This window comes from Argiope bruennichi, chromosome 8 (assembly GCF_947563725.1).
Source record: "Argiope bruennichi chromosome 8, qqArgBrue1.1, whole genome shotgun sequence".
Lineage (NCBI taxonomy): Eukaryota > Metazoa > Arthropoda > Arachnida > Araneae > Araneidae > Argiope > Argiope bruennichi.
In genome coordinates this window covers 84072033-84099757 of record NC_079158.1, presented here as the reverse complement: position 1 = coordinate 84099757, position 27725 = coordinate 84072033, and the positions used below count along the sequence as shown (strand labels likewise).

Here is a 27725-nt window from a genome sequence, read left to right as displayed (position 1 = left end):
CAGAAACTTATGATTTGATTTTTCTATGTCTTCTTTTAAAAAAGCATTACTCTGGTGAACACTGACTTTTGTGCCAATAAAATGACGACTAAGTCTTTATAAATAATATTAAACCTGTGCTAATTTTTTAAAGGTTTATAGTGTTCATTGAGAAAAAAAGTGTTTAAGAGAGAGCAAATGTAATAATTAGAAAAAAACTATAACCAAGCCAATATAAATACTTTTGTTTAAAAAGTATAAGGATGTATTTTCTTAATATTCGCTACATGAGATGTGCCCATAAATTGTTGCCAAATTAGTCATGTCTAAGCCATTAAACATAAGCATATATTTCAGATTTGAAAAATGCTCTAAACGAAGTAAAGAATTTTATTTTCTGTTGTTTGAGTAAGAAAACGTACTGCTGAAAATATTGTGCAACTTCAATTTTTGTATAGCTTTTGGTCTTGTTAGCCAAGCTTAGTAAAATATTTTTGACTCTTTGACATTTAGAGAAAAAAATATTTTACTCTTTTGCAACAAAATTTGCTACTTTATAAAGAAAAATCGCTTTCCGAAACGTTTAATTTTAATAAATAATAATATTCAAAATTCTTTACTCGGTCAGATTTTGACAAAGAAATATAGAACGAAATTAAAAAATATATACCGTGACAATTGTTATTCAAAACTTTGTATTTTGTTTATTATCTTTAATTAATATAGATATATTAAAACGGATTATATTTCATAAAAAAATACTTGATATAGTAGATTTTTACTTTTGACGTTATAAAGAATCTAAATCTATTAAACCATTAGTTTTAAATAAACTGCAATTTAGTATAAGGAGACTTAATATTTAAAGTAGTAATTCTCTTTTCTTTTGCATAGCTGTAGGACTTTGAAACAAGGTTGCATTTAAACACACACCCACAGTCCTTACTATCCAACATAAACAATGTTAGATTAATTGGGCATTCGCTAAAGCAAGAAATATATCTTTCGGGTCCTACCTTCCATATCAAAAAATTCGTTGATTAAAACAATGCACAAGGATTAGACGTCACTTATTTGGAAAACACGGAATGGTAAATTAATTGGAAAAATGTACGTCACTTATACAACAGTATTCTTTTTGGGTTTTTTTATATTTTAAAAATATGATATATAGTTGCTCTATTATTTGTTCGCAATTTTCTTATTAGCATATTAATGTAAATATGTTATCACTTTTTCAATCATTTTTTATTTATTTATCATGTGCAATGCTTATTCTGTCATTAAGGAAAATATTAATAAAATTATTCTTTTGAATGAATGCCGTAGTGAATTTTTTTACAACCCCCGCTGAAAAAGATTTTCTAATAAATTCAAATATTCATTTATCCATTCTCCGATTAAAAACGAGGTCAACTATAATAAGTCGAACACAGGTTCGATCCTTTAAAAAAAAGGAAAAAGAAACAGCAAATGAAAAGAAAAACCTAAAAGGCGCGATTTCTTGAGACTTATATGTGGCTTTTCCTCTATGCTCCCAAGCTCGAATACCGAACACCCGCGTTGCCGAGAGATCTGAGTCACGTGACACACCCTCTTTTATCGAACGGCTACTTTTACCTCTCCTGACGCATCGGAAATTTGCAACAAACATTCGAAGGAATTCGGTGTGCGAACAACCATCTCGATCAGCTTTTTCTTGTCTTTCCCTCCTGCTTCTTTCACTTCCTAACTTTGTACTTTGGATTCCGAAAAATCCTAAAATTGCTTACTCGCCATTTCCAAATCGGTAATGAAACGATTTTTGCAAACGCGGAATCGCAGACGATATATATAAAAGGTCTGTCATGATTCCGCATGGTGCGTTCGATTGTAATGAAGACGTGATCGGTCGATCTTTCTATAACTCTTCCATACTAGATTGGAGTGTGCTGCTTTTTGAATCTTATTAGAATGTAAATATGACTTCCCGGCTTCGATAGCTCCCTTAATTGAAGATAAAATAAACATTCGAATGAAAATCATATAGTTATGAAGTGTGAAATTATCCTACCATATGTCATCCTTCCCATTAGCTTATGCTAAGAGCGCGTTGATTAATAATATATTTATATCCTTTTGATACCGAAAGGCTAGTCAGTTTTCAATTATATGTGATAGATTAATATTTTGATCTAGTTATCCTAATTAATTTGAATTACTCATTTTTTAAAAAAGAAATATTCATATTTGATATTTTAAAGTTTTTTATTAGGTTTTAAGCATTGCCTGTTTAAAAATAGGAGCTTTGAATACATTTAGGAGCATATAATTTAAATCTATTATACTAAAGAGCTTTATAAAAATATATTCGAATTCCAATGGAATAAAAATCTGATCACGAGCGTTTAAAAAATCGAGCTTTCATACGGAACCCGCTTTTAATTTTAAGAAATTCTATTTCATTACATTGCTTCCGCCCATAATAATAATAATAATAAATGTTTTAAAACTCCTTTATACTAGAGTAATCTATTTGCGATTTTGTTGGCGAAATAATTAAATTTGTGCGGCACTTGGCAAACTAAAAATGCAGTCTATGGATTGTGAATCAGTATCAGAAGAAGCCGGCAAGACAGGATCGAATATCGACCTTAACAGCACCTTGAAGAGCAATTTCTTTGGTTCAGGTATGATACAGACCAAGAAGGAGAGGTACCGAGATTTATTCTGGGAACATAAACACACAACCTTGACTTTGTGTTTTGTTTTCTGGTCATTTGGGACATGCGTGGCCTTTCTTGGCCCTACTTTATTGGATCTTGGCTGTAAGACAGGTACAATTTTCCCAACAATGTCATGGGTCTTTTTCAGTCAATCTCTCTTCATACTTCTAGGATCAGCATGTGCAGGTTTCATGTTGAAAAAGTGAGTATTTAATATTTTAAAAATGTGTTTATTTGTGATTTAGCCACATTTTTTTATTAGAAATATAATCTCAAAACGTTTTTTTAATAGAATATTTAGTTACCATATGAAGTAGCTTCTTATTCGTATAAACAAATGGAAAGTTATTCATTAATCTGAAGTAAACATAGAAATTAAATCTTTTTTAAAAAGAAAATTTGTGATTTTAAAATTATGTTTGTTAATTATTACATGATTTTAAATCATTTTCTTACTTGTTTATCAACAATATAATAATTGTTGCACTATTTTGTTATTTATCCAAATTTTTTCGTTTAAATGCCAATCGAATACCAATTTTAAAAATAATTGTTCAAATATTAATTTTAAATAATGGTTGACCCATGAATTAAAAGAAAAGGGTGCCGAGAACAATGACGTAAGACATATTATTAATGATGGCAAAGCCAATTTTAACAGTTATATTTTATACTTGGTAACATTTTGCATTTAATTTGACATTAGTAATTATTAGAAATATATATTCCTAATGGGGAAAATTTGTTTAATTGGCTATGAATCTGTTTTAATTTTAAATATATATCTAAAAAGAGAAATCAAAATTATATTTATTAATACTTTAATAGTAATTTGCCAATCATCAGCAAACTATGTTCAACTTCAAATTTTGATTTTCTTAAAAGAATTTGTGAAATGCAGCATTTTTATTTCAGAATGCTTATATAAAGTTAATATTGACTAATTTAGAACATGAATCAGCTTAAATAAATAAATGTTTTTATAAAAAAAGTATATTTTTCATTTCATTTGCAATTAAAGTTACAAGTCTGTACATGAATCTTTAGCCGCAGTTAGGATCAAAAACAATAAAGTGTAAGGATTTAATTTTAATATCAAAATATTCATTTCAAGAATGTTATGTAATGATGAAAAATTTATGCTACTTTTTATCGTTAAAATAAAACAATATTTATTTTAATTTAATACTAATATTATTTAGTGAACAAAATCTTTACCCTATCAAAGTTAATTTAATACACTTTACATATGAAAATAATTTCATCCGAAGGAACATTTTGCTTTTTCATTTCTTCATTTTAAAAGATGCATAACTATCGTATTATTTATTAGATTTTTCAATAATAAACTATTATCCAAAAATAAACTATTTGTATCCCTGATTCCTGTTAAAGCAATGATTCAAGGCAAAATAATTTAAAGACTAATATCAATCGAAATATTTTAAAGCTTCTTTAAATCTATCTTTTAATAACAGCTTTTTATAAGCGTGTATAAGGTTTGATTGCAGCGAGTCTTTTCAAAACGGCAATATTTATCATTAGAATATTAAGAAATACAAAAAAATTGTCGCACCTTTTAAATATTACGGTATGAAATTAAATTTTTTTTAAAGATACTCCGTGACGATTATAAAATGTTTAATTTCCATTAGAAGTTAGATGCATAGAACTGATAATATCTCAGAGAATTTTATAATATCCATCCTGATAATTACTAAATGTATTATCATCAAAATGAGATTAAAAAATAAATGTAAATCTAAATGTTTGAATTAATAAGACAATTGTGTATCTGAAAATTCGAATATAGTGACAGTTAATAAACAGTTATCAAAATTGGGTTTTTTAAATCTGATACCTCCCAAACATATGGCTGCTTCTTACTTATTTTGTGCTGAAAGTGAAATAAATAATATTTAACTTTTAAAATTAAATCTGTGATGTTGTAGAACTCGGTTGCGTAACGTGAAACATTAGTTGAAGAAAGTTTGGGATAAAATCCCACCTTCAAGCTCTCAAAAAAAAAAAAAAAAAAAATTAACTGAATTAGATAAATGAAATAAATGATAGATAATTTCAGATGCCTTGAAGTAAATAACTATTTAGAGTTTATTTTGTAAAAAAAAAGGCACACAAAAAGCATAGCTTGATATATATTGCTATTACCTTGACTATTTTTTCTTCCGGTAGATTCTCCACAGTGATCATATTAATGACTATATCCTATGTAAAGCAATAATTGTAAAGGGTGATCCTTCTGATGCTAAGTTTTCTCTTTTAATTACAAGCTATTTATTGATCAGTAAAAATTGGGACAAACCGGCGGATTGAATTCAAATCCAAGGCAATTTTTTAATCCTTGGCAAAGAGTCAAAATGCAAGATCCGGATGTTGTTCCGGAATGTTAATCCGGAACCTTTACATAAATCGTATCTATTTTATAAAAATAAGTAGATGCACAAATTGATTCCAATATTCAAGCTATGTCTGAAGATAGCAGAAAAATTAATCAGAAACCAACTAATATACCAAGCAATTCTTTTACTATCTTGGATATGATTTTCGGATCTTGTAATATTTACTTGCTTTATATATTCTTGCTTCTATCATGATATTTCTTGGACACTATATACAGTTTCTTCTTGAACCATATATTTAGCACAGCATGCCCAATTTGTTTCTCGTGCTATTAACAAGCAACAACTATGGCAAATGTACTTAATTTATCAGCTGCTAATAAATAATATGCAAATTAAGGAAATTGTTGGCCATCTTAACTACTTCCTTGAATAATCTTTAAAAAATGAATTTAAAATATTTTCATAAACAAATTCTGATCTTAAAATATTTTTTCAATTTAATTTGAAAATAGTCTATTAATAAGTTATTGATACATAATGATAGAACACAATGCTCTTTTATGTCAAAATCAAGATTCGATTTTTCGTATGATTACGCTTTAGTAAAATGCCTTTGATATTTTTGCTCCAAAAATATGTTATAAATATTACAAAAAAACAAAATGAAAAAAATATTAATCTGCGAATAGTACAAGAGAATAGGTAGCAAAATATAAAGAAATAAAACATATAATCTATACATTCATTTGTAAGATTTAACCATATATTAAAGTTTAGTAGACCTTGGATATCTTAACCTGGCAACCAGCATGAATTCCTCTTGCCAAAATCGGTATTTCCTTTCTATCGGACGTATCACTAGCATATTTTATCGAGTTATTATTAAATATCTAAGAGTATGACAATTAATGATCTGCTCTTCAAGTGACTAAGGTCAGACAATCAGCCTTGCATAAGTTTTTCCAAAAACATTTTAACAATGTGAAACATATAACCGGTTATAACTGAACATAGCTGGATACATAACCGGAAACTGCGTAACAGACAAACTAATCATAAGAAAAGATATAATATGATCGGATTTGTCCTTGTTAGTTATCAATATGCGAATCCAAAACTCTTTGAATACTCTTTTATTTAACGTACACTATACTGATCGCTATTCTTATCAGAATGGTAATATATATTTCTGAGAATTGAAGCTAATATATACAACTGAGATTTTTTTATGCTTACGTTTAAGGAAGGATTTATTAAATCAATTCACTGTTGGTTTTAAGAATGAATTTTTGATCGCTCAAATTGTACGGTTCAAATTTCTAATTCTGACCGAGTTAAAATTATTTAAATATTTGAAATATTTTTTTCGATATTTTATATATTTAGAAGGAATTGCTATCTTCGATAGTTGGTCATTTGATTAGATTTTGGGATTCCAAGATCGCAAATTCGAAATTTGCTTCAACCAAAGATCTTATAAGTGAAATTGAAAAACATTAACCCTTTATTATTTTACCGAGTTATTCTATCGTCAATTTTTCAACTTCATTTTTCCATCATTAGTAAAGTTTCAATGCAGAATAAACTCAGAAAAATTTTTTTAGTTAAAAAATTTTAATATTTTTAATTTCTCTCTTTAGCTGATATCTATTGCTTCCTGTCTGGACTACACTTTTCGAGTTCTTTGGAATACGATAAAAAATAGTTATCGTTTAAATCAGGCTGATATGTTACTAATATATTTTTAAATACCGTCGGTAAATAAAGGGTTAAAATTTGTCATCGTTATTTAGAGGTGAAAGCTTACAAAGTGAGGTGTTGACTTTGTTTTTGAGGTGTAGAGGTCTTTTTTGTCTGAATATGGCTTAGAGAGTTTAATTTAGCCGAATGAATTTTAAATACAGTGGAAAATTATAAATTACTAAAATTTTGCAAAAGACTGTTAAGCGACTTGAAATCAGGACCATCATGCCATTAGAACCTCTTCATATCATGCATGGAAAGATGGTTTATTCGCCAAATAAAAAGAAACAATAAATTATATTATTTTTCCTACTTAATTGATATTCTAATACATTAAAAATGATTGAAATGATTTACTTAATGTAGGTGATTACGTTAAAAGCCAATTTTTTGAGAAATTAAGAATTTTTAAAATTTAATATTCTTAATATTTGAGCAGGTTTCTTTATAAAGGCATTTGAATTTTATTTCTAAGTCTATTTTTTGAGACAACTGATTTGTATTTTACATTTTCTAATCTTATGAGGTTTTTTGTAAGAAAATTCTAGCAAAATTGAAATCTAATGCATATTTGTTGTTTAAATATGGTACAATAATTTCTCAATATGCTCTGCAGCTGCTAAACTAGAGAAAAAATAATCTATTCATTTAGAATTTTACAGATGTTTTAGTGCTTCACGATGTGTTATTTATTATCGAAGAAATAACACATAGGGCTTTTTTTGTGTTATTTATTAATCGAACAATATTCAATGAATGGATAGAAATACATCTTATTTTTTACTTCAGGAACTTGATAACGGATTTCTTAAGATATCTGTTAAATTTTAAGCAAATCATTTGATAAACTTCCATACTAGAAGATTTTTGCTGTATATTTCGCCCCCCCCCCCAAAAAAACCCTTTTTTCCAATTATTAATAAAAAAAACTTTAGCCACTAGTATGTTTTGGCTTAACAGAGGGGTTTTTTTCCCCAATCTTTTTTTATGCAAATATTCCAAAATATAACTATTTTCGAACGTTTTTCAAAAAATTCACCCCGAACGTAGTCACAAACCTTAAAATGTAATTATGTTCGTTTTTATAGATTTTATCAAACTGTTGTATTAATCACAAAAGATTAATCAATATTAAAAGGAATGGTTTATAAATTAGTGACTAAAAATTTAAATCAATTCTGTAGACACTACCACTATAGTCAAATATTAGCTTATAAGTTAAAAAAAAATCATGATACTTATGCATTAGGGAGAACAGCTGATGCTGAAATTAATTTATTATGAACACGAGGTTCGTTAATCATCAACCCTGAGATCCGCTTTGGGATTATACCGTTACGCTTCGTAATCCGCTTTTAAAAAGAGAGAGTTGTCCGCGATGGATTAATATTCTTTCCACTGGTCGGAAGTTCCTGTTCGGAAATGACCATCCGCTTCCGTTCCAGACCTATAATCTTTAGCATACCCGCAGGAGGTCACTTTTTTCTCGATGGCAAGAGACAAAGTAAGAAAAAAAATTATGGACTGGGTACATTTTAATGAATGCTTCTTTATTTGTCGATTTTCTAAAATTAGACATTAATCTCGTTAATAGAATTAAGGAAGAAAGAATCCTGTCAGTGTTTAGATACTAAGCTGTATATAGAATGCAATTTTGATATTTTTCTCATTTAGCTTTATTTTTTAAAATGTAATTTATAATTACGTAAAATGCATAATTATCTGACAGTAATTTAATTATTATGTTTTTTATTAAGAGGATTTTTGAATATACATTTTAATTAAAAATATCACATGGTTTCTCTTTTGAGTTTTAACTGCCTTTTCAAAACATTACAGAAAAAAAAAATCATTGATGTATTATTCAAATTTAATTATGATGCTATAAGTTATCGTTTGTGCATTATACTAAAGTTTCAGTTTTATATTTCAATAGTACAGTTTTCGAAAATTAAACAGAAATCCAACAAACGTTAGTCGAAACCTAGGAATTGTATAAATCTATATTTTTTAAACCTTTGCACACGAAAAAATAATTCGATGCATATTTATTCATCTAATACAAAGACTTGTTTATTGCTCTGAAAAAAATATACATAATTGTTTTAAGTCTAATTTCTTTGAAAAATTAATATACACATTTTTACCAATGTGTAGGCGTTTTTAACAATCAAAAGTGAAAAATAAATAAAACGTCAAAATGATGCACCGTTTTGAATGATGAATGAGAGGAACCATATGAGAGGAAAGGATTAATTGATTTTTATCCAAAAATTTGAGCTGAGATTTTATTTTATAATGCTTTTTTAATATTCATTTATAAAATTTAGAGCTATAACTGAAAGATAATAATAATAAAAAAAACCCAGAGTAATATGGAAATGAAAGTTAGCACTTTATATAAGTCTTAATAAAGAGAATTTTGCTATTTATAAAAATTTTATGTAAGTGTATGAATAAACACTTCATTTAAAATGGAGAAAGTTTTGAAATATTTTTTTATTTATCTACTGTAGTAAAATGAAAATATCATGCAAAAAGAAAGTTAAAACTTCTAAATTAGCAAGGAAGATTTTGTATTAAATCTTATATTTAATTAAAAATCTTTCCTTTTTATGAAACTAAATGATTCCCAGAATCCCGAACTAAAATCAGCGCAGTCATTGGCACTTCAAGATGCACGGAAACCAAATGAAAACATTGCATCATCAGATTATCACGTGCTCTTTGTTCTCATTTCTTAAACCGGATATTGTTCTTATTGTTTTAAGTATATAATTTAATTTTATTATTCATGCGAAGTAAATACATTATGAAACAATTGAAACCCAAGCATAATATCTTGCAGTTTATATGTAATAATGTCTAAAATAATTCATGTAATAATGTTTAAAAATAATAAATTCTTTATTTCAATAATTATAGATTATAATAACGATCATTGTAGCATTTATAGTAAACAATCGAATTGCAGTATATTTTATCAATAATCTTTTAAGCAAAATAAAAACAAATTCCAACATTTAATATTCAATTTTTAAAAAATATGCATTTCACGATTCAATTTTTAGGATTTATAAGTAACTATTTGATGAATATAATTCTAAAAATGACTCTTTTAAAATAACAATACCCCCCCCCCCCCCGCGAATATGACCTTATCATAAAATGATGACAGTGCAAAACAGAAATTAAAGGGAAAAATAAAAGACATAATAAAAAAAGATAAAATAATGAAAGTGATTTTTCAATTTCAAATTTTCAGTTGTTTAAAGTAATTTTAACAGCAATTTGAAAAAAGAAATAAAACATGTTCTGTAATATTTTCTTCATGTTTTAAGATAATGGTGTCTGAATTCTGAAAAAAGATCAAATATTATTATTTGTAAATGAATGAATGAATAATTGCACTTATGTAACAGAGATTTTAACATATTGCTTAAAAATAAGCCTATTATCGATAAATTTATGCCATGCAATAAGCATGATGAGTCTTTTTTGATATAAAAAATCATTCAAAATACATTTCTGAGCAAATCACATTTTTGGACTTAGAAAATTTGTCACATAAATAGTTCCTGGGTATATGGTGCGCTCTCAGGAAAGATATTTTCAATTCTTTAATAACTTTGGAGAGTTTTAATGTACAACTTCCCTTTTTAACACAAAAGTTTGAAAAATTTAGATTTTTTTTAGTGAAACCAATTTAAACTTAATTCAATTTTTCTTTTTATTTAATATTTTCAAAATGAATTTTAACCACAATTTTATTATTTTACAGCGTCAATTTACGATGCTTTGCTTTTATCGTGTTCAGCAAAATATAAAGATTTTGAATAATCAGTGTGTACATTTTTACTGGTTTACGTGCGGCTAGTAAAAATAATTATTAGATTTTTAGTTTGACTATTAGTGTTTTAGTTTATATTAAAACATTGCATTCTTTTAAATAATAATATTTGTTGAAATTGTGTGATGTATAACTCATTAAGCAATTATCGCAATTAAGCCTAAAACATTATCATACAATGATGTTACGGAGTAGAGGTTTAAATTTCTATTTTTTTCCCTCTCTATATTTTACTAAATAAGAATATTTTAATTCCTATCATGCGATATTGCAGTGAAGAACCCTTCATATTCGCTGCTTTTATTTTCAAAAATTATTAGAATTATAAAAAAATTATCAGTATTTCAGTTGTCACGTTTTACAGGATAACAATTAAAAATGCTTTCATATTTATTTTAATCACATGGCTGGAATTCATCATCAAGTCGATACAGCAGGGCAGCAAAAATTGCACAAATATATCGTCTTTATTGAGCAATAATTTAAAAGAAACAAAGTGTGACAATGGTTAAATTAGAAACCCGCATTACATACAAAATTCATTCGCCACCATTAAATGTCAAAGACCGATTAGGAATTACCTTAGTTGCGCCATAAATACGGATATGGTGCCCTTGTAGTAACAATTTTTTAATTCGAAAATATGGGTATGTAAGCCTTTCCGGCATTAAAAATATCAGAAAATTAACTCTTTACACTCGGATGCTGCATCTTACTCACCATTTTAACGTTTTATTTATTTTTCAATTTTGATTGTTAAAAACGCCTACAGAATGGTAAAAAGTAAATTAATTTTTCAGGGAAATTCAACTTAAAACAATTATATATTTCGGAACAATAACCAAGGTGAATAATTATGCATCGGATTACTTTTACGAGTGTAAAGGGTTAACTCGTGTGTAGCATTTGTTGAATTTTAATAATTAAGTTTTGTATGAAATAAAAATACTTATTAATATAGTATAAAATAAATTCTGCAAGTACAAAATCTGGAGAAAAAAATTAACACTACTTTTTTTTTCTTCTGTAGCTTAAAGTGAAACTAAGTTTTTGTACAATTTTTCTTGTATTTTAATTTTAATTTATTTATATTTTAATTGATAATACATTATTTAATAATGTCCTTAAATGATTTGGCTAGCGGTTCAAGTTATCATTTGGTAATTGTTGCTAATAATGGATATAATAATGGAATACTTGATGCAATGTCTGTCATTAGGAATTGAGACTGAAATTTCCATTCGGATCGCATCAGTCATTGGCAATTGACTTTGTACAACTCGTTCAGGCCTCATCAATCGTTATAGACTGATAATAAAATTTTCGTTCAGGTTGCGTTAGTCATTATTGATTGACGATATACATTTGGAAATTCATATTTTTAAAATAAATTTTAGTTTGGCGATAGCAAAATAATGCACCTAAATGCAGGCAGTCTTATCGCAATTTCACATTGATCTCTAGTTGTTAATCAATCGTAGAAATCGAATATTACAACGATTGCCGCCACTAGACGACCGCTAGACGAAAAGGCCACCAAAGTGGCACTTAATGTGTTAATCAATAATAGTAATAAATCGTTTAATCTGCTCTTTATATAAAATGTAAGATATCACTGTTTACTTTCTCTTATACGAAGTACTGTAGTCGGCAAAAAATTCGAACGCGGGGTTTTGACGGATCTCCACGTTTCAGACTATCCGAGTCCGAAAAGCACATTTTTGGCATTATGTCTGTCAGTCTGTCTGTTTGTCTGTGAGCATGATAACTAAATAATGATATGATCTAGATGGCTAAAAATTTGGTGTATGGAATGACGACCAAATGTGTAGTTATCTATCAAATTTTGAACGAAATCCATTCATAGGAAGTCTATCTGTCTAGCTGTTCAAGTGAACTCGACGATTGCAAAATACTAAAAGCTAGGTAGATAAAAATTTAGTAAGCAAGTTTAGATCTAAAATATAAATCCTTACCAAATTTCTAATCAAATCTGTCAAACAGTTGACAGCACTTTCGCATGCAAGTAAACAGAATAACTCATAAATGCAATTACATAAATCAAGGAATTTCAGTATGTTATTTTATGATTGTATCCGTAGTTTTGTGTTAAATTTTAGTGTCAATCAGCTGGCAAAAAAGAGTACATTATACATATTCTCAAGAGAGAATCAGTAAAAATGCTAGATTCACGCCAAATATCTGTATTTCATAACTGTAGTTACCCGATGCCATGTATGGTGTTATAGCCTTACCCAAGATTCACAATTTTATGCAAAGGAGGGAGAATAAGACTTTTATTGGCAAGTATGCGAGAAAGTTTCGGGGGGATCACTCAAGTTGATTAATATAAGAAAAAGTATTGTATTAGTTATGTTTCTCATGTCACTCTTATTCAAATTCATTCGATTTTAATTTAATATTAATAATTTTATTGCCAGTTAGAATTCTAAAAAATAGTATTCAAACCATGGCTATTAAATTTATTTCAATAAAATTAATGCTGATTTTAATCAAATATTTATATGGGAGGAATTTGTCCTGCTATTGAAAGAAGGAACCCTATTAATTTCAACGCACGTCGTATTCCATTATTTAATGATGAAACTTCAATTCCACAAACTTCATATTCCATTATTTAATGATGAAATACTGAAGTCGGCTTATTATGAAATAATTGTAGAGGTAACATAATTTCATACCTTAATGATGTTTTATACAATAATAGATCGCAAGCAAGTTCGACTTAAGTATATTATTTACTCCTTTACTGGATCATAACTTTCGAAACCAGCGGGAGTGGTCCCATTAAGACTTCCTCGCATATCCTCTAATATAGGTGTTATCCCAGAGAATGCCTCTTTTAACATTTTTGGAAAAATTTACTTTTTGGGATGTGAGTTGCAATTTTAAAACCACTAATAATATTCATTACTAGATGTCTTTCATTTTATCACGAGAATTTAATTTTAAATTGTATGACTGAATTGTACTTAGCATTTATTAATACCATTTGTTTGGCGCAGTAGGTCATATTTGGCTCTTGCGCCATTAAATCTCACAATACCATATCATACCATACCATACCAGAGAATGCCTTGTATAGTATTGATGTGAAATAATACAAAATATTAACTTTCGGTGTGAATTTAGAATCTTTAATGAATCTGTTGTGTCATCCTTGGCCAGATATTTGAAGATTAATCCTTGGCATACCGTCAGCAGAATCCGAAAACTGAATTTGTGTTTTTGACGCGTTTTTCCCAACCGATTGAGATAAAAATTTGACACAAAATTATACTTGTAGTCCCAAAATGACATACGAATAGCAGATATAATAAACATATTTTTTCATTACGCATCAATAATGAAGTTAATAATATGAAAATAATAAAGACAGCCATTTTCCATTTTTACTACTACACGAGCCTCTGTATGAGTCATGATGTCCGTATCGATTTATCGACTTTTATTTATGTACGTAAATATACAATGCAGTGTAATTAGGAGATCTGTGTACGAATACAGAAAACAGTTTATTTTAAAAGAAGTTTCTTTTGTCGGCATTCAAATCAAATTTCTACATAGTTTAAAGTATTGAGTAACAATGTGGAAAAAAGAAAGAACAATTTCAAAACCTATACATAAATTAAACTTGTGTGTATTATTACGGGTCTAGATTTTGCATCATTTCAAAAGATAATTTTCGATAATTGCAAAATATGTAATATTATAAATTGCTTTTACTAAGAAATCACTAAGAGAGGTTTTCAAATTAGGAGAAGCAAACTCATTTTTAATTTTTTAAAGTTATTGTTTATCTGTATTTCAACGTAATCAAAAGTTAAGAATTCTATTTAAATATAGATTCACAACTGTTGGGAGATGTATACGATAGGACTTTCTTATTTAAATTCGTTGTAACTATTCGTTAAATTTCCTGTAAACATTATGTTAAAATATCATCTTTAAATCAAATTTATTTTGTTTTATTTTAAGTCAAAAGATAAAAAGATAAAAAAAAAGTTATTTTCTTTCTATTTCCGGTAATTAAAAACGCTCGTTATCTTGTGTCCCCAGTAATTTTAAAAGAATAATTCTTTAATTGCATTAATTTTTTGTAGATTTCCATTTAATTTGCATTTTTATTCAATTAAAATTGAATTAAAATTATTCATTAAAAATTTCGTTCGTTAAAAAATTTTTCATTAAATATTTTTGAATACTTTAAATGAGAGTTATATCGCAAAATTTTAAAATATTTTAATTATTGCTTTATTTATTAAATTTACTTATTATTCATTTAGTAACTGGACGATTAAAGTTGTATAAATCATTTTAAAAGCTTAAGTTTAGAATTTTTGCAATTTAACCATTGCAAAAATTCAGTTCAATCCCTATGCTAAATTTGGATCCAAAAAATCTCGAAAATCGCAACATTCAACATTTTTATTCCAGAATAAAATTGTACCTTTTGATTTGCATTAATTTTTTTAGAAAATGTGACTTACGCGAATGTGATTTTTTTAAAATTGTGCCACATTAAAAATAATTATCAGTTTTAACTAAAAAAAAAAAAAATAGTGATTTCTCTCGCTATACTCAATTTTAGATCCACTTTTTCTTAATTTCAAATTTTCGTTAAATTGAATAGCTTCTACTTGGATTCTTCTTAGCCAAGTTCCCCTGTATTTCAGATAGTTTATTGCCTTTATAAACTTTACTTTCTTTATTTTCCTCTATACTATGAGCTGTAATGAGAAAATTTATCAAAATATTTCTTTTCAATTTAGAATCTCTGTCTAAGCAAAATTGTTATTAGAAGTATGTTTTCTATTAGACATATAATGAACAATTTCATCTGAATTTACTTATAAATGAAATTCCCCAACTTCCCAAATTGGGAATATTCTGTTATTGGTTTTCCAGTGCACTTCATATAATTATACCCTCTAACATATATAGTCAAAAATGAGGGTGCCTCTGTTATTTAATCAAATATTCTTGGCGCCATTTTAAAATGAATGCAAGAATTCGCAAATCCATTATTTCGAGCAAAACTCTAAAAAAAATATAAGGTTACAGAAACCTATGGCTCATGGTATGTTTTTACATAAAAATTAAATCGGGAACGATTTTGAAATGGAGGCTGCTAGAATTAAAGTATCCCTATTCAGAGCGCTGTACAGGAAAAAAAGTTGTTAATGCTACGTTGTCCAAAGCATGGGAAAGCTGATGATTTAAAACCGTACAAAAAAAAAGCAGAAACATTGTATCAAAATCACTTTTTACCTCGTTTTATTTTACCATTAATTAAAATTAGATTTAGATATTTATCCGCTTACTTGTTTTGCTTTTTTTATTATCTAAATAAATAGTTTGCATTTGGAGAGTTGCTGCCGTACTGATTTAATCCAAAAATCCATAAAATACTTGAGGTGTTTATGGATTATGTGTAATATTTTTATAGAATTATAATGTCTTAGAATGACTTAATGTCAGCTTATAAGTTGAAATAGATGATTCGATGCCTTATGATGATTGAGGGTTTAAAACAAATACCAATATCTATTACAATTCTACAGCGTTTATGATTTGTAATTAAGTTACATCAGATAACAATGACTGAATCATCGTTAGATTATAATGAATTATGTTTGTCTGGAATTTTACCATTCAGTTTTGGAGATTTTTGCCTATTCTGTGGTCCAGATCCTCAAAAGTACATCATTGGGATTTTAGTTCTTATGACCACAAATGTTTTGCTCAGAACATTGATATTATAATTATAATTGCTCTGTGTAGTTAAAAAAAATGGTATTTCACATTAATTAATTAATTGTTGTTATATTTCATGCAGATTTTCAAGAGAGGCGATGCTAATTGTGGGTACATCTATGATGACCCTCACAATGGCTTCGATTCCTATGTGCAATGCACTTTGGGCATTGGCTATTGTTTTGGCTGTCATGGGTTTCTTTATGGGAACCATTGACACCGTGGCAAATGTATCCATGATATGCATCTATGGGAAATATGTATCTCCTTTTCTACAGGTATGTTTTAATGAATATATTTTGATCCCTTTGTTTAGATATCTTCCAGAATGGTTTAAACCTTCCTGCATCTTAGTTCTCATGTATTGAAATTCATAAAAAACATCGAAACTATTTCAATACATTTAGCTGTATCCAATACATTTAATGATCTTTATTGATTAAATACTATCGATTTGAAATGTAATGCATCTTATCTATGAAATTTAATAGAATTTTTTGTTTAAAAAGCTGACAATGAATTGTTTTACAAGCATTCCTTATTTGTTACTTCAGAAAAAAAAGTGTAAAAGAAGGTGTAACTGAAATTCAACAGCTTATTGCTGGAAAGAATCACTAATGTCATTTTTGGCATCATGTTTCATAAATCAAGACATAAAATGTGTCCAGGAAAGGGCAGCTGTTTTTAAAACGGGATAATAAGCAAAATCGTGAATTATATTCTTCTTTTTGTAGAAGATTAAGTAGTGATATCTGAATTTTCGTTTACCAAATATCACCTACATGGGGAACTTCAGATGCTTCCAATCATTGAAAAGCAGATGCAAATCGCATGACAACAATCATATGCTCAAAAAATGTAATTGCACATGTAGCTGTATCCAAAAACAGCTTTGTTGCATCCAGTGTTGCAGAGAATAAAGTCAATGCCAATCCGCATAGTTTGTGATTTTTCTTAATATTCTGAACGATTTATCTGGAGCAACTTGAATTGTTCTAGAAGGTGGATATTGAACTCCGAAAAATTACTACAAGGCTTGCAGAAATAAAGTAGATCATGAACTATGAATCTAAATTATTTTAATAGAGACTCTGAAAAACGTCTATGTAATTTTCTGTATTTTGCTTGCAATTTTATAGTGCATATTTCGGGATACACGCTCGTTTAAATATTTTGCAACGATTGGCAAAATTTGTCGAAAAGTCAACTATTGGTGATACTTGGTATTAAGAGTTTAAAAAAACCCATCAAAAAATTGGATTTTTCCCACGCTCATTAATCTCGTGCAATAAATACTATCTTAACTAATAATAAGCTATTTATCCTCTTCTAGGCATGTTTTAAGTTGCCAATATGGTACTAGCCATAAATCTAAAAAAATTATGTTATTCAGTGTAGAAATAAAAATTCTTGTTAATCTTTGTTAAAAATTCTTGGATTTTCTGTAATATATTCAAATTTTGCTGAATCCTTGTTTTTTTAAATTAAAATTCAAGACATTTATTTATTTATCATTTTAGATAAAATAATCACCTAAAATAAATCCATTGAACAATCACATTAAAAGCACAAATACAACTAAACAGCTAAGGTTTTTTTTTTCAGAAACTTCTAATTACTCTTTTCTTCCGTTCCAACTATAGTGCTATTGACAGATATTAAAGGCATTTTAAAAAGAACATTTATATTTTCAATAAATTCTCTTAATACAATCGGAGAGAGTGTTCCGCTCCGAAACTTTATAAATGTTTATGCATACTCTTAATAAATGTTAAATAAATGCATACTCTTTAATAAATGTTTCCCACCTCTCTCTCATACACACGCACACACACGGATAAAAATTGTGAACCTTGGGCAATTTTTTTTTCGTAGTATAATAATGAAAATTGAACATGCATCTTGGATGTCTTTTTCCCCCCCCAACCGACTGGAAATAAAATTGGAAAAAGAACTAATAACAAGTTTACATACCAAATTTTACTTATCTGTATCGTTGGGTTTTTGAGTTATATCATTTATATAATTGCGTACTTACAGACCGACAGACAGACAGTCAATCTTTTGAAATATTTGGTCCAAAATTTAACAGTGATTTACATTTTAAGTGCTAAACCTGTGTGTTTAATTTTATCTGCCCAGTTCTTTACGTTTTGTGCTTAATTTGTTCAGTTACGCGGACAGACAGACAAACTTCTTGTGAATCGATTTCATTCAAAATTTGATAACTATAAATTTGGTGTAAACACGACATAGAACATTTCTTCTCTCAACGCAGTGTTTGTGTTCACCACAGATAGACTTAACTCCAAGAATTTCTTCTTCGAATTCTGGAAGGTCTTTTGGCGCGCTTTCTCCGAGAGAATAGAACGATCGCTACAGAGTATACCCCAATGTGACGTGATTGTGATGAGCGAGGATAGAAACTGGAACCTTGTGGTTCGCAGTCCAGTAGTTTTGTATCATGACCATGATACAAAAGCAATTGCTCATGCAGCGTAGTTGTTAACTGGCTTATAAGCTTTCACTAAAGTCTAAGCCATGAAGATTCTTTAAAATTTTGAGATCGAATTTTTTGACGATTACAATACATTCTCTTTGTATACTTCTTATTTTAAAAAGTGAAAAAGGCATAAAAAATCTTCTATACGTGCATTTTTAATGCAATGAACCATGCAAAGATATAATATTTCTATTCAGTTTTACTCTTAAATTTAAAATATAAAAGTCATAATGGATTTCGAAAATGCTTGATATTAAGCTAGTAATGCTCAAATGTAAGTTTCCCAATTCAAGAAATTTAATTATAAAACATTCAATTATCAAATCGAAATTTTTTAAAGAAAGCTGATTAGTTTAGCTATTTAAAGAAAATCAAAGTAAACGTGTTCTTTCTTTATTGACACGTGCCCATATTATATTATAAAAATTCTTTAACGTGTAGCTGAGTAATGAAGAATATTATTTTACGTCTGCGTCTACTTTTAATGCGATTATTTTTGATATTCATAGATATCTGTTTTTAATGTGATTATTTCTGCGAGATTCTTGCTTAATTTTAAAATGATCGAATTTCAGAAAACGCATTAAACTAAGAAACATTTCAGATAGAAGTCTTTATCTGATTAAACTACAAATATAAGATAACAAATTTCCTTACTGTAGTTATTTCCATTGCATTAAAAATGATGTGATAATTAAAAAAAAATATTCTTGCAAGTGTAATTATGAATCGAAAAGTCAGAATAGTTTGGAAAAGAGGAGGATAATTTGCAAAATTTAAACATTTATTCTATGGAAGCCAAATATTTTAATTTGAGAAAAGGTACTTTGAATAAGAGAAACCCATTAGTGTTTGATTGCAAATGGTTAAAGAAAAAAAAAAAACATCGATTTTTTTTAACTTTCTCATATTCGAAATATACAAAGAGCAAAGTAATATGATCTCAAAAAATTCGAACTTGAGATTTTGGCGAATCTCCAGATTTTGAGTTCTTTCTGCCAAAACCGAAAAACATAATTTCAAAATTACGTCTATCTATCTGTGGACGTAACTCGGAAAAAAAAGAAAGAATAAGGAAAAAAAGAGGAAGAAATAAAGCTTTCAAAATCGAATGAAAATGGGTGTGTTATCTTTACATCAAATTTGAAGATTATTATCGGATTTTTGGCGAAATCTATTCACAGGAAGTTTATTTTTCTGTCTGTTCTGAAAACACGATAACTATAAAATATCAGAAAGATGAAATTAGGTACACAATTTTAAATTGCATATCTCTGTCAAATCTGAAAGCAAGTTTGTCGGTAAGTTATCCGTGTCTCGATCTGTATGTACATTTCCATGCTTGCAAGCGCGATAACTCAAAAACATAACGACTTTCATAAATGAAATTTGGTATTGATCCTGTTACCAAAATTGTTGATCTAATATATCAAATTCTGATTTAATTGGTTAGTATAAGAAAAGTTGTCTTCACTATACTACGAAACATAAAACGTTCATTGCGGGACACTGAAAATAAAAATAAAAAGTGCATACTCGTGACGTTCACGACCTTTCTCAAAGGGTACGGTTTTTATTCGAAAGGAAGTTTCACATTTCAGCATTCAGCTGCTTACATAAGGTATCTGAATTAAATCAAGAATTTGCATTGAGGCAACCAATATGAATATTTATATCTGTGTTATATTACAAAGTTTAACTTTTCAAATTTCTTTGCAATGAAATGAAAATCTCTGAGCGCTATTATCATTCTACTGAATGTTTAAAATATCCTCGATATTTTATTAAAGGTATAATTTGAGACTAGTTTTATCATGCATATTTTTATTTCATCCAATAAGCAATCTTTTTGCTGACTTATAATTATTTTTTCGATACCTAAAATATAAAGTCAAGGATTAGATTCTAAATGTGGAGAAGGCATGATGTTCTGTAAATGCTTCGAAGAACGACCTTAAACAACTGTCTACAGTTTGTGAGAATTTTGATTTAAAAAAATGGGAACAATCCTCTTTCTAAAGCGCAGACCATGCAAAATTAATCACTTGTAATATTTTCATTACTTTAGGATGCCGAGCATTCTATATTTTTCTCAATTTTCTCTATTTATTCATATCATATTCAATGCTTGAGTTTTGTAATAATAAGTATATGAATCAATCATTAGATTAAAATATTAAATAAAAATTGTAAGTATTAAATTGCATATTTAAAAATCTAATTTAAGACTCAAAGATCCGAGTTAAAATATTATTCTAGTATTAAATCAGAAAAATTAGTTATTTTTTTAAAAAAATGTAAATATATTCTTGTATACAACTCCGAATTCTGAAAATACATATTCTAGTCTATAATCCATTCTGTAAACACATATTCAAATATGATTATCAAAAATGTATAAACTTCTAAGTATTTCTTTAAAATTCTTAATTATGAAACAAGTGCTTAATAAAATTATTAATTTTCTAGGCCATTCATTTCTTCTACGGGGTCGGGGCTTTTTTAAGCCCCATGATTGCTCAGCCCTTCTTACTCAATGAGGACTGCAGTCCTTTCATTTCGAATGAAACTTACATCTTAGATGACACGAACGAGACCCTACCAGCTTCTACTCTGGAAGAAGCTCGCCAAATGACGCACATCGATTATGCCTTCTTCATCATGGCCTTAACCATGGTGAGTTTCTGTTAGCAATAACAAATCATATTTACGATAAAATTAATTTATAATTATTTATTTTTTGCTTTGATATATTATCATATTAATCAACAACCATGCAAAGTAATATACATATCATTTAGTAGATTCTCTAAAACGGTCAGATGTTAATTTTAAGGAAAATAGTAAGCATTATTGGTAGTACAGGATGCTAGACTGTCCTAGATTTAATAGTTTGATTTTCCTAGATTTGATATGTCATATAATATAAATAATACTGATTTCCTGAAAAAATTATCAGACATTCGGTATGACTTTTATGACTCTAAAAGCCTGTTCCTAGTTTGCCTACGATGAAAAATGACTCTTTTGAACTTTCTTCTGAGAAACACTATTTTGCTTCTCAGGAGAAAGTTCAAAAATGAAAATAGCATCTGTTATACACTACAGGTCAAAGAAATGTGTAACTTTGCATCTTACCTTCTAAACAGCCGATGTAGAAAATAAAAGCTCACATTTAAGAAAGTTTCGGTTTCATTTACCCTCCCTCCCCCCTTTAACACAGTATAAACTATCTAACATAAGAAAATAATATTGGAATAAGCAAAAAAAAAAAAAAGTGTTTTTTTTTTTTTTTTTTTTTTTTTCTAAAGTGCCTTAAATGGGATACTTACTTCCCAACTCAATAATGAGGGTTGAAATTTTCGACAATCCCTCTAGTTCTTTGCGCGTCTGAGTTATCGTATTCACAATCACATGGACAGACAGACTTCTTTTCGATAGATTTTGTCCAACACATGATAGAAATCTACAAACTTAGAGTAAGGATCACACATTAAATTTAATCTTTCTAGCTCAATTCATTTTTGAGTTATATTCTCAGTCATTATATCTAACATTTGCTTTTCGTATTTGGAGAGCCTTGAACGTAGAGATCGAATTTCGAATTTTTTTAACTATTACAACACATTTTTTTCATATACTTCATAAGCAGCCCTTAGGATATATCCGATACTGAAAAAAAAATCTGCTTCCTTTAAAAGGGCCGTCTTTATTGCGTGTCTTCAAAATATAAGAAGATTCTTGAAATCCCATTTTCTTTAATAATGCCCACGGTTTAAACAATTCTTTCCAGGTACCTGTAGTCTTGCTTACATTCACATTGCTAGGCAGAAAGTACTGTCTGAGACTGTTGGGTGGAGCTCCACCAGACGCCGAAGAAAAGCAGAGTAAAGACTACGAAACTATGGAAGGTGAGCCAACTTTCTCCTGTACTTGTTTAATAATTCTGTTATGAAGCTAAAAGGGCTCTTTTAATTACGGAACCTATGTTTAAACGATGCCAAGAACATCTTTTACACGAACTTAATAAGGAAAATCATTATGTAGACATTTATCAATTATCTTTCTTTTATTAAATAGGCAGGAGATAAATCAGGAAATATTATTACAGACATGAAACGATTTTATTTAGGTTTATTTAGAAATATGAATTTTATTATTATGTAAGCTTATTAACTTTAAATATGAGATGCTATTTAATCACTAACATCTTATTTATTATGCATTCGTATTATACACCGTTCTACATTCATGCAGTAATGTTATTTATTACTTTAATTTTAATTAATTTATCAATACTTTATTTCATAACATGTACACTTAAATTTTTTTTTTTTCATTTTAATCTAGACTTTTTACAAAAATAAATTATGGATTTTCTTAATTAAAAACAGGACAAGAAAAAATTTAAAAAGTTAGAATTTTAAACTATATTCTTAAAAGAAATTCTTAATTTAAAAAAATAAAATAAAATGGCATTTGAGCATCGATTTTAATTTGGTGAAAAGTGTTTGAAACAGATAAGTGGTCTCCGGAACATATGCCTTCTTCGCCCCCATTTGACATTAGGGGCAGGTCAAATGTAACCTGGTGGGCGACCTGATTATGCATTTTAGCCACAATAAATTTTTTTTTAGAAATAAATCGAATTTTCTTTTTGATTAAAAGCAAATTTGGAATTCATTAAAGGAAAATCTAATTCTTGCGCGATCTCTTTTTTTAGTAGCTATCTATATCCTTTAATTATTTATGTTTCACGTAAAATCGAACGTTCACGATCTCTCCTTACCATACCAATGGAGTGGTGGCACTTTAGAATCGATTGTCAATGCAAAAACCTGTCAGAATTGGCATGGTGTAGGATGAAAAGTTAAATATCCAATCCGTCTACATTTCCATTAGTTTATTGTCCGTGCCATTTGGAATAGTATATGCGAATGGAGTAGAAAAAGTCAGTGTGTGTGTCAGAAAGGAGGGGGGAGCTGTTTGCTGAAGGGGGAGGGGCAGGGGGAGGGGCTGTACTCTAGTAAGGCGTTCAAGGAAGGGTTTGGAGTGAAGCTGACATGCTTGAAATGATCGATCCAAATGGCTGAGTTAAAAGTGCGATAAGATGAAATAACTGAGCTAATGAATGGAGGGATCGAGAATAAGCATCGAATGGACGTGAATGGCGTGGAGGGGTCGAAAATGACTGGACCGAATAGATAATCTAAAAGAATAGCGTTGAGGGATCTAGAATGACTGACCCAAATGAATGGATTAAATGAAAGGTGTGGAAAGATCGAAAATGACCATACCGAATGGATGGATTAAATGAATGACGTGGTGGAATTGAGAATGGTCTGAATGGATGGGCTAAAAGTAATGGCCTGGTGAGATCGTTAATGATCAACCAAATGGATAAGCTAAAAGTGAAATGGCAGGGAGTGGTTGTGAATGACCAGCTTTGCGAATTCTGGATATTTGTCAAGAGGAATGGTAAATAAATATGCTTGCCTTATAAATTTGTTTAAAAATTGTTTCATTCCAATACAAGATTTTAAAATTTCTGTTTGAAGTTTTACTTGAATATAATGCATCAATGTGGCAGAATTTTTTAAATTTTAACATATTGGTCACTTTCAGATGGTGACAGTCGCAGTGATTCAGATCGAGCTCCCAAGAGTATAGCCCAAATTATCGTTGTGACTGCCCTTTCAGCTCTGCTCATGTTTCTTTATGATGGACTTCAGGTGAGACTAGATATTTAACGTTAAGATATTTATGCATTATTGTTATAAATTTTTATTTATTGCTTTTATGGTGGAGAAGGTAAAATTCTGTCATTTATTTTAATATGGTCACAGGCTGACATATTATCAGTAAACTGCAATATGTGAAATGCACGTTGAAATCAATAGGAGTGGTCTCTCAGAAACTTTCTAGCATATTCCCCAATAAGCATCTCTTCTTCTTTCCGCATAAAATTGTAAAACCTTGAGTAAGGCCGCAAATTTGTGATATAACACTGAGGAACAATAATTACGAAATATAGGTCTTTGGTGTGAATCTAGCATTTTTACTGAATAACTCGCAATTTTGCTCGCTTCCCCCTCCCCCAACTTGTTGAAATCAAAACTTGATACGGAATTACATTTGTAGTCACAAAATCATCATTACCGAATTTCATTCATTAAAGTCATTGTGTTTATGAGTTAATAAAGTTTACATGCATGCGAAAATACAAATTATAGACAGTCAACTCTTTGACAGATATGGTTCAAAATTTGTTGAGAACCTACATTTTAGATGCTAAATCTGTGTACCAAGTTTTATATCTCTAGCTTTTAACATTTGATAATTTGAATTTCGAACAGCCAGCCAGATAGACTTCCTCTGAATATATTTAGTTCAAAAGTCGACAGGAATTTACAAATTTAGTAGAAAATCCATGCGCCAAATTTCATCCGTCTAGCTCGGAGCGTTTTTGAGTTATGTTCACACACAGACATAATGGGAAAAATGTTTTTCGAATTCAGGGAGATCTAAAACCATAGAAATTTGCCAAAATTTCGACTTTGTTTTCACGTTTATAATATTTTTTCTGTATACTTCATATCCGGGGAAGTAAAACGCGTTGAAAATGCCATTCGTGCAGATCATGAGACTTAGCCATCAAATTTGGCGCTTAGTTATTTCTTGGAGTGAGAGTGCTCATTTCTGCCTACCTTTGAAAATTTCTAATTCATTTTTTTTTCATTAAAATCATCAACCGATAGAATTTTTTTTTTTTGCTTGACTGTCTGTAAATATATATATGACAGGAACAAATGATGTAATAGTTTTTGAATTTTTAATCTCAAAAATAATCTTTACTTCAGAGAATCAAGTTTGGTTTAGTTATTAAAATTATATTGATAGAAGCTGAATGAAAGAGTAGATTTTAAAAAAAAGGAAAAAAAGAATACTTATAAAGGAAAATACTGATAAATTAATTCAAATATTGAGATGCAATTAACACTAAATATCACAAAATGAAAAGTTTCTTGGTAATTAAATATTCATATGAGTCTACTAAAGATTGTTCCATTTAATGGTTTTTCCATCAATTAAATGGAATGATTTTTCTTTTTTTACTTTTTTCAATGAAGAAGCAAACGACAAAGTTTTATCACTATCTCATCAGTAATGAATACTAGTGTAACTCATTTAAATGTATTTGACCAGGTGGAAATATGATTAATTCCATAAATGATGCTGTTAGTTTACATTATAACTTTTGTGTAAGTTTTTACTTGCTTAATTAATCTAATTTTACTCGCAATCAATAATACAGTCAATCCTATTATGTATTTTGCATCCTACAATAACTGATGGATCACTACATTGTAGAATCCTTAACTGAATCCTACAATATAGTGATCCATAAGTTTTCTGTAACAGACATAATTATAAATTTATTGTAATGAATCCATAGAAGTTTGAACATAGGTATTTCGTAATTATTAATAGAAATTTGGACTGAAAAAAATAAATCATTAAAAGTCCTTTTTACTTTTTTTTTATTTTCTCATATACGTAGCATAAAAAAAAAAAGAATAGTAATCGTCGAAAAATACTAGCTCGAAATTATGATGAATCTCCTCGTTTTAAATCTTCCTGAGTTCAAAGCACTCGTTTTGAACCAAATTCAATAAATGATTGACCGCCTGTCGGTCTGTACTTTCAGAAACATGTAAACACGATAGTTCAAAAACACAATGAATTAAATATATCAAATTTGTTATTTGATTTTCTGACTACAAGGTGTAGTTTTGAGTCAAATTTTTATTTCAATCGGTTGAAAAAACGGATCTAAAACACAAATTCGATTTTCAGATACTATTAACAGCATGCCAGGGATTAATCGCCAAATAGCTCACCAAGGATGATTCGATAGATTCATTAAAAATGTTAAATTAGTGCCAAAGGTTAATATTTCGTAATTATTGCAAATCAATGTTATGAAAAGCATTCTCTTGGATACCATCTTTATTAGAGGGTATGCGAGAAAGTTTTGCTGAGATTTTGAAGGAAACAATTTCTCGCTTGTTATAACATAATTAATGCAACAAATAAGCCTTAATACAACACTAGTATTCTTATTTATTCTGAAAATTATTAATCATAACTTTTAGCGGGGAAATTGCTTTTTCCACTTTTTATGTTCAGTTCAAATGTAGATAATTTATGTATATATGCAATTTTTTAATAGAATAAATCTAATCAGTCTAGAGATATGATTAAATACAAAAAAGTATGAAAGTATTTTGTTTCTTTAAAAGATACTTTTTCACTTGAAAATGATATTTTATTTTGGTACTCAAAGAATTATCAGTTAATAGCTCAAAATTCGATTATATAGCTAAAACAAATGTTTGCAACATAGAAACACCAAATATTTGGAGATACAAAAGAATTTCAGAAAAAATTTAAACGAATAGTTATTTGCTTACCCATTTTTAATAGACGTTTCATACAAAAGGTTGTACAAATATAAAAGATATGTGATGAAAAGTAATTGTTTTAACTTTTTGATCTTTGTAGGCAGCTTATGGCGGTTATATTTATTCTTATGCTGTGAAAGGTCCAGTTAAATTTCGCAAATCAGATGCAGCTTATCTAAATGCTTTGTTTTGGGTATGTATTTTTTCCCTTCAGTATTGTTTTACCTTTCTAAATCAATTTTATTTAGATGCTTCATATTTTTCTAAATTTTATTGCATATTTATTCCAACAATTAATCTATTTTTTTAGATAAAATTAAAAAATGAACTGTCCTATGA

At 28.6% G+C, this 27725-nt stretch overlaps 1 protein-coding gene across 2 annotated transcripts in view; it reads left to right on the top strand.

Moving 5' to 3' along the window:
• Positions 1–1599: 1599 nt before the first annotated feature.
• LOC129981749 (major facilitator superfamily domain-containing protein 4A-like) overlaps positions 1600–27725 on the top strand; it is a 37482-nt gene continuing 11356 nt past the window's right edge. For both annotated transcript variants that reach the window (XM_056092731.1, XM_056092732.1), the window contains exons 1-6: positions 1600–2886; positions 16501–16696; positions 21391–21597; positions 22715–22832; positions 24547–24653; positions 27487–27579. In XM_056092731.1, coding sequence (XP_055948706.1) covers positions 2549–2886; positions 16501–16696; positions 21391–21597; positions 22715–22832; positions 24547–24653; positions 27487–27579 — 1059 coding nt within the window. In that variant the 5' untranslated portion in view covers positions 1600–2548. The remainder of the gene's footprint in view (positions 2887–16500; positions 16697–21390; positions 21598–22714; positions 22833–24546; positions 24654–27486; positions 27580–27725) is intronic.